The following is a 9,133-nucleotide window of genomic DNA, read 5'->3' on the forward strand; positions in this document are numbered from 1 at the left end:
AAAAGAATATATGAATATTATTAAAAAATACCAAAGTTCATGATTAATATTTATTTAATTATAATAGTGAATAACATATAATTTTTTTCATAATTATTAAACTATGTGGTATGCAAATTGCACTTGCAAATACAGGGTTTGTTCATAAATGGAAACAAGAATTACCGCTTGTAACATTAATAACCAAATGGAAAACCCTATATTTTCATGTAAAATTAATATTATAAATGTTCTATTTAGGATCGATAGATATTTAATCCTTGGGTTATTTTGTTAGTAAAGAACATTCGTCAACCAATTCATGAATCAATCATGCATCCAAAAGACATCAGCGCGCAGTGCTATTCTAAAATAGAGGTTTAATGTAGTTAATATAGCTATCGGCCAGTACAGCAGTAAATTGCATCAATTGGTTGATTAGTTTTTCTTTGAGCGCCATTAGAACTTGAGGTAGAAACCAAATGCAATGTGCATCGGTTGACATCATTTGTTCGCTCCGGTACTTCTCAAGAGATGAAGATCAATCAACTAGAATATCAGCTGGATTGGAATCAGGCCGGACAGGTTGGGACTAGATATAAATGTAGATAAATTGAAAGAGTTTGCGGTATATTTCATTTTTATATTGTCAATACATGGCTGTGTTTCCGATCCACCCTTCAAAGAAAATTGTAAAGAAAAACAAGGAAAAAGAACCAATGATTTGATATAGCGAGTTACAAGGTGGTTCTAAAAAAATCTTCATAGCATATCATAAAAACAAAAGAGGTACAAGTTACAAGGAAGAAAAAAGAAAAAAAGAAAAATAAGGATTTCTAAAATAACTCCTTGATAACATACATTGTAAATTAAGCCAGTTTTCTCTTGTCCAATTTAGAAGCTCCGAGTACGTAGTACAGTGGAACAAAGAAATTTAAGGCATCATGAGCTTGGGGGAACGAAGTAGGAATAAACTGCAAAGAAGGATTGTACAAATGTAAGAACTAGAAGTACCAGAGCAGCGACTAGAGAAATTGCTGCCCACGGACTACTAAAATAATCACGAATCAATCTTGCTCGGTGCTTGTTCCAGCTTGATTCACAGTATATGTTCACTTCCTTGATCAATTCAGCCAAAAAATCATCGCAGTAATTGAAAACCACGCCTTGGCAGACCTGGTTGATGAAATGAGTCAACTCCTCTTCACTGCCCAGCTCGTTCTTAATGATCTTGCACTGCTGTAGTATCATCACATCCTTTTCCGTGTTGATTAGTGAATCCAAGAATGATGCAAAGCTTGATAAGTGCTGCCTTTCATGAATGCACTGTTCATATGCAACAAGGTTGGCTATAAAAGTCTTAGACCAACCCGCGATTTCTAGCATAGGGATTTCTAAGACACCATCCACAAATGATATGTCAAACATATGTTGTGGGTTGTCCTTTGGTCTGAATTTTATGCCTGCATCATGGAGCTGAGTGGCACAAGGAATCACACTCGAGGATACATTCCTGGTAAAATCAGAGAATGTAGAACCGGAAAATCTTATTCTGAGCACCCACAAAAAGAACCTAAGAAGCAAAATTTTGATTCTGTTGGAGCTGAACACTCTGGTTAGAAGAAATGATGTGGAACTTGATACAGCTAGTTTCCCTGCGTTGGGCACTAAATGGCTGTAACAAAGATGAACCAGATGATGAATTTGATCTGGAGGGTTTGGAATAATAAGGGGGTTACATTTTAGCCCTCGTTTAATACTTCTGGTAACTACTGACTTTTTGATCAAATCTATTACATTTTCTTGTTTTACCCCAATCTCACACAACTTCTCGACAACAAAGAAGGGAATTTGGTTCTCCAGAAGTAGCAAATCAGAATCTATGAACACACAATTCCAGCCAACCTCTAAAATAGAATCGAACCTTCCTTCTTTCTCTTTTAAGAAGTATTCGAGCACAAAGCATCCGTCAAGCAGCATCATCTCGACGAAGCCATTGCTGTCAATATTCACCATCTCACTATAACACCTCCGTGTTCTCTCTTCTAGCAGTTTCATCTCTGATATACAGAGATCCAAACTTATGTGGTTCCCACGGGACAGGAAATCCCTCAAAAAGCGCCATTTTTTCTCCTCCATGGCTTGGACCCTTCTATTATGACGGTGGAATGGGCCGATGGAGACGGCTAAGGGCTCAAACAGATCCTTATCACTTTCGCGAATGTGACAGGGTGCGCGAAAGATGGTGAATTGCTCTATCTCGTTCGGTTGGCCCCATAATGTGTCGAGTTTATGTTGCATTGATTTTGAAAGGCGAGAGGCTTCTTCAACTACAACTATCTGGGCTTCTTCCATTAATGTTTCTTTGTGAATAGAAGAGTTTTTGTTAAGCTTCAACATAACAGCGAGCTTGGACGTGTATTTATTTTGATCATTTAGTGTGAGATCATAGAAGGAAAAATTGGCCGTTCGGACCGGAATCGGCCTGTACCTATTTCAGACCGAGTTACAAGGTAGACTATTTTCTCATCGGATTTTGGCCGAAACGTCTCTATTCCAATCAAATTTCGACTGAAACGGCATTCCAGTCAAATTCGGCTGAAACGGCTCTATTCAGAGAAAACTAAAAAAATTGTCACCCACGCGACTTGAACCTAGGTGTGTTGGTTGAAAACAAAGAGGCTTACCACTACACTACTTTTTTTGTCAAGAACATTTATCTATAATATTTAAATTCTACAAGGGTTTGGACTAATCCCACATCAAAAATTGTATTATATTTTATAAATATTTTTTTTTGTGTGTACTATTTTTTTTCAATTTAATAATTTTAACATATTATTATTTTAGAAATTTTTTTTACTATTTTTTGGTACAATACAAGTTTCTGTCAAAAAGATCCGAGTTTTTGATCCGATTTAACCGATTCCGACCGATTCATCTGATTCCGATTTCACGATCAAGTGACCGATCCCAATTCCAATTCCAATTCTTCCTTCTGTGTGTAATACGTCCTATCTCGGAGAACTAGGCCGTATGTTCTCGAGGTTGGCTCGATGAGTGAAGATGGAAATTGATAAGGTGTTCAGACTCTTCCCTATAGACACCTTGTGTAGGAATAAAATTGTGAACGTCTTACTCGGCTAAGTAGGGGGCCTTATATAGGCCGACCAATAACCGTTGCATAAAAGCGGTTACAATAACTCGCGAACTCATAATCTGACAGGTAGTCTAATAGATCGTACGGACGCGGTTACATCGATCAATCTATTGTGATACTCCCGAGCTTAGACTAGACCTGCATTTCCGGAGCAGGCTTGTCGAATGGGCTCTTATTGGGCCTTTGTGAGGTTTTCATGGGCCCCTTTGTACAGTCGAGCCTGGAGGCCCACCGATAAGATATTGGTACTTGGCCTTCGAGTAGTTTGTGAGAGCCTATGAATTTGAAAAACTGAGTTGAATTTATCTCCTCTTTTATTTCTTTGAGTTTAGCTACTCCTCTTTGAGTGATTTTAGTTGATGGTCCTTAGCTCCCGTCGCCCCTCTTGCCCTCCCAGTTCCCCTCCCTCCCGCTGACTTCAGCTCCGCTTCCTCCTCTCCCGTGTTGGAAATATACTCTTCCTCCTCTCCACATGGTTGTCAGGCCTATCTGCTAACCTACTTGCTGTGAGCCGGGTATACACATTTAATGCAAGCTTGGAGAGGGAGTAGTCAGTGTACATTTGAGGCCAACCACCAGTTTGCCATGACGCATCATTTACTTGGGCGAGAAATTTGTTTTAGCATTTCATCAAGTAGTTGTTCACACCCAAATTTAGATGTGGTTTATTTCCTCATCAAATTGTCCAGCTGATTAAGACAAATCCTAGATTGATCATAGCTAACCCTGATGTTTTCAAAACTGTAGTCGAGAGGGCTGACGAATTAGGCATTGCTCGTCCATCACCATCTTTTGCCAAAGCATTGATTGCTGTCAGCTGTGTGAGCCAACGCACCATAGATACAAAGGTCAATAATTTGAGAAATATTGGGTTTTCACAGTAGGAGGTAGCACTTTTAATTAGTGAATACCCTTTGTTGTTGAAAAAGAGGATAGATTAAAATTAATTGCAATAAAAGGTGTTTGCAATTTGCATGATGGCTATTTTTGGAACATAGACCATCTAAAGGGCTTATCCACTTAAGTAACACTAAAATTTCAGTGGTATATACAAGCCAATAAATGCCAATTTTTCTTATTGAACAACTTTTTTAGAATGCAAAACGAATATGCAAATTTAGACTTTACTGTATTCTACACAAAATAACCATATTGTAAGGGTGTATCTGCATGTACAATAATTTGGTTTACCTTTGGAACAGAAGAATTTTGCAGCTCTACATTGTCTTTAGAAAGTTTTCATCAGAATCTGGTGATGTCACAACAAGGTCTGAATCACATAGTGTTGGGAATCATAAAGGCCAAACAATTACGCCTTATCTAGAGATCAAACAATTACATCTCATCTAGGGATCAAACACTTACACTCCGGGGAAGAAGAAACAATTCCCACCTTAATCTAAGACCGTCCTATGCCAAAGAGACCCAAAAACATAATATTTAGTGCGGAACACAATACCTGAGCGCGAGACAAGACTCTTGTAAGCTTTTCCTTTCAAGCCCTTTTGGTTAAATCTTAGATTAGATCTTCCAAAGTAACAAGATCGTCTCTTGAGAATTCCTCTCCAATATTCTAAATGGAATTCTCCTCTCTATTCTTTGATGAAAGAAGAAGGGAGAAATGCACTCAATTCTATAGAAAATAACTTCTGAAGAGAGTTGGTTGTCTTGTGCCTTGGGGACCCATCTATTTATAGTTATACACTTCTGGCGACATGAGTGCATCCGCACTCAGTTCCAGTGCGGGTGATCCACCCGCACTGGGTTGAAAGGAGCGTTTTGATAACCGCCTTAGCCCCGAAAATAGCAGTGCGTCCGCACTCAGATTCAGTGTGGGTGAGCCACCCGCATTAGGCTCAAAACAGAACTTCCAGAAATTGACTAAGTACCTAGTGCGGGTGGTTCACCCGCACTGGAGCTCAGTGCGTCTGCATCATGCTCGGACTTTTTCTGCATTGAACTTCCAGAAAATTGACTTCACCCACACTGGAACTCAGTGCGTTCACACTGGGCTTGGACTTTTTCTGGAGTTCCCAAAATATTGGCTAAGTACTGAATGCGTCCGCACTCAGATCCAGTGCGGGTGAGCCACCCGCACTGGGCTCCCAAAAAGGCGGTTTTCTTAATTGCAAATCTCAGAATCAGCTCATCAATGATTTGATTTTTGCCCAAACTATTCTACACACTTATGAACCACATCCTATTGAATACATTAATTGTCTAATATCTTAAATCCATATTAAATCACTTTAATTGTGACAACCATATATGACAGTAAACAATTTATAATTATATCACATATATGCTCAACGTTGGATTAAGATCCAACACATAGGACAAAAATGCTGGTGCTACAAGATTCAATCTTAACAATTGAAAAGTGCTGCAGGCCAGTGATTGTTGCAGTCCATGGGGCATGTGTGGGTGGTGGCGTACACCTGATAGCTGCTTGTGATACAAGGTGTTGTGAGCAAGGGGCCTTTTTTCAGGTCTGATATTTTTTTTTTATGTTTCGTCATGTCTTAGTGTAATTGTAATAAGCATACTAGATGAGGTATTTCTTGTATGCTGAAACAAAGATAGTACTACCACACAATTAATGTTCTATACTTTACCAGACTGATTGGTTTGCTCTTCCTGGTACAGTTTGTCATTCTAAATACTTAATTTGCCAAAAAATAATAGAATAGATGGTGCTCATCAAGGATAACATGATTAGTCTCATTTTTCCTTTTAGGAGAGTATCATGCCATAGAAACTGCTTAACTAAATTTAAAATCAAATGAATCTAATAATATAATTTTGATATTTGAGAAAAAAAATGTATTTTTTTTTAAAAGATTGATGCTCTCAGTCACTTTACTTATATCACAATGTATTAAATTCATGGACCCACAGTTCTACTCTCCAAGAGAGAAATACACAGTATTTTATTCTTTCCTTGTTACTTTGCAAACTTGAGCACATATTAGAGTATTTTATTCTCTCTCAGGTACCAAACAGTTGGTATGTCACAGACGATGCCTCAAGCCGGAGTAATTGGTGAAGGTGAAGAAAATCACAGGTCCGTACTACCTTTGTCTCAGCAACTCTTTATATTTACCAATACCAAGCATAGCTGGTATGGTATCAATCCAGCTTATGGTATCAGGCAATCTTTAGTTGGTTCAGTGAATTTTAGAATAAGTGTGCTAAAGTTGGTTCAATTAATTTTAGAATCCTGTTCCTTGGCACATATCAATTTTAGAATCTTGTTCCTTGGATCAATGAATTTATGAAAGATGTCTTCTATTTTTTTCACATTGGTAAAGAATCCTGTTCCTTGGCACATATCAATTTTAGAATCCTGTTCCTAGGTTCAATGAATTTATGAAAGACGTCTTCTATTTTTTTCACATTGATAAAGAATCTTGTTCCTTGGCACATATCAATTTTAGAATCTTGTTCCTTGGTTCAATGAATTTATGAAAGATGTCTTCTATTTTTTTCAGATTGGTAAAGAATCCTATTCCTTGGCATATATCAATGATAAGCCGAAATTGTATCTTTTGAAACCTAGGGTTTGTTATGTAAATTAAGCCAAGTTTTGTTGCAATTAGGTTTGATTAGGTTAGAAATGTCCAAAAGTTCAAGTTACTGCCCTAGTTATGTTTATCTTGCAGGTAATCAAGTGTTTGGAGCTTAACAAAGCAAAACGGGTGATTTGTAGCAAGTCAGCACAAAGTTGGGGCAGTTTCACTTTCATTTCGGTCCGAAATGATTTCATTGCGGCCCGAAATCAACCCAGCAAATTTCCAGCTTTCAGATGGCTTTCTGGACTCTCATTTGTGGTCTCAATAGGTTTGATTGCGGCCCACAATGAGTTTACAGTTTCTGCGCGACAAAGGGTTAACTGTCTGCACTCATTGTGACCCGCAATGGGTATCTTGCGGCCTGCAATAAGGCGGTTCCAGAGCCCGAATTTGCTATTTTTAGGGATTTATTTCTGGGCTCCGCTGGGCCATATAAAAGGAGACCTGTAGAATATATTAAGAATGGTTTTTGATAGAGAGAAATTTAGTTTTTACAAGTAGAAAGGTAGGAGAGAAGAAGGAAGAAGAGAACATCATTTTCATCGATCGGTTGTATTATTTTCTTTCCTTTGGTACTCCTTTACTTGTTTATTCCATTTGTGCTTTAGCCATGAACGGCTAAAAGTCTTTCTAGGGTTAATTAGGACTGTACTTGAAACTTTTGTTATGATTTAGTTGGTTTTATCTCATATATTTTTGTTCTTTGTTATGACCAATTCTTTATTTTATTTGAGTGTGAAGACTTAATCGAAATCGCATGAAATCTTAGGATTTGGTATTTGTAATTGAGAAATTGAATATTAAGTCCATACCATAAAGAATGGGTGATAAGCCGGAATGATATATGTTGAAACCTAGGGTTTGTTATGTAAATTAAGCCGAGTTTTGTTGAAATTTGATTTAATTAGGTTGGAAATATTTAAAAGTTCAAGTTACTGCCCTAGTTATGTTTATTTTGTAGGTTAATCAAGTGTTTGGAGCTTAACGGAGCAAGACGGGTGATCTGGAGCAAGACAGCACGAAGTTTGGACGAATTTTCCTATTTATTGCGGACCGCAATTAATTTATTGCGGACCGCAATTAATTTATTGCGGGCCGCAACCAACCCAGACAGAACAGCTTCCAGCCTGAATTTTCTGCGCTTTTATTGCGGCCCGAAACCAAGCTTATTGCGGCCCGCAAGGGATCACTCAGCCTCATTCCAGACGCGATTTTATAATTTATTGCGGCCCGCAAGGAATTTATTGCGGCCTGCAATAACAGTTACAGAACGATATTCTTTGCTATTATTAGTTGTTTTTATTTCTGGAGGGGGGGAACGGTTTTTAAAGGACGAATTTTAGACATTAGAAAGAGAGAAAAACAGAGGAGAACAAGGAGAAAAAGGAGAGAAGAAGAAGAGAGAAGAAGATAGCGAATTCATCGAGCGGTTATATTGTTTTCTTTCTTTTGGAACTCTCTTACTCGTTTATTCTCTTTTGTGCTTTAGCCATGATCGGCTAAGGATATTTCTAGGGTTAATTAGGGTTAGACTTGAAACTTTTGTCATGAATTAGTTGATTTTATATTATATTTTCTTGTTCCTTATCATGATCTATTCTTTATATTATTTGATTGTGAGGACTTAATCGAAATCGCATGAAACCCTAGGATTTGGTATTTGCAATCGAGAGATTGAATATTTAGTCCTGACCATAAAGAGTAGGGTATTTGATTGGCTAAGTACCGAGAGGCGACGCTTGTCTTATACGGGCTTTACCCGATAGGTTAGAAAATTGTACCAAGTACCGAGAGGTGACGAATAGCTTTCTATATCAATTGGGACAGTTAATATCTTAATGACTTTGGATTAGTGTAACCAAGTACCGAGAGGTGACGTTTATTCTAATCTAAAGAGGGTATTAATATAGAGATATCACTTTATACCTATAACATTCAACTGTGCCTTCATAATTATGAGAACAACTTTAATAAATCAAATTAATCGTGACATTAGTGGATAGGAACCCTAAGAAACCCTAATTTCTCATTCTTGCTTAAAAACCAAATTTAGCTTTAAGACTTTAGTTTAATTCAATTTAATCACAACCAAACCATCCTAAAAACAAACAAATTCCTTTTATTTTCTTTTACTAAATTAAATTGATTAGGTTAGACTTGAAATTCCGACTTGTCCCTGTGGAGACGATCCCTAAGTACTCCTCGATAAGGTTGTACACTTGCAACCAAATTGAGTGCAATTTAGGATTTATTACTTGCATTGCATAATTCACATCAAGTTTTTGGCGCCGTTGCCAGGGACAACGGTGAATATTATTTCAGACCTAAGTAATTTAGTTAGTAATTGTTTTTAATTTTCTTTTGTTTTCTTTCTCTCTCATTTTAGGTTGAAATCTGGCAGAGGAGCCTCCAACTCCGGACG

At 37.6% G+C, this 9,133-nt stretch overlaps 1 protein-coding gene across 1 annotated transcript; it reads right to left on the reverse strand.

Moving 5' to 3' along the window:
- Positions 1 to 686: 686 nt before the first annotated feature.
- LOC144563394 (UPF0481 protein At3g47200-like) lies at positions 687 to 2,382 on the reverse strand. Its single transcript, XM_078312862.1, has one exon. The coding sequence runs from the start codon at positions 2,377 to 2,379 to the stop codon at positions 922 to 924; it is 1,458 nt and encodes a 485-aa protein (XP_078168988.1). The 5' UTR covers positions 2,380 to 2,382; the 3' UTR covers positions 687 to 921.
- Between the last annotated feature and the right edge of the window lie 6,751 nt (positions 2,383 to 9,133).

Source organism: Carex rostrata, chromosome 12 (genome assembly GCF_964058835.1).
Source record: "Carex rostrata chromosome 12, lpCarRost1.2, whole genome shotgun sequence".
Lineage (NCBI taxonomy): Eukaryota > Viridiplantae > Streptophyta > Magnoliopsida > Poales > Cyperaceae > Carex > Carex rostrata.

Excerpts from the sequence above, each read along its gene's own strand:
- LOC144563394 (XM_078312862.1), bottom strand. The coding sequence starts at position 2,379 with ATGTTGAAGCTTAACAAAAACTCTTCTATTCACAAAGAAACATTAATG.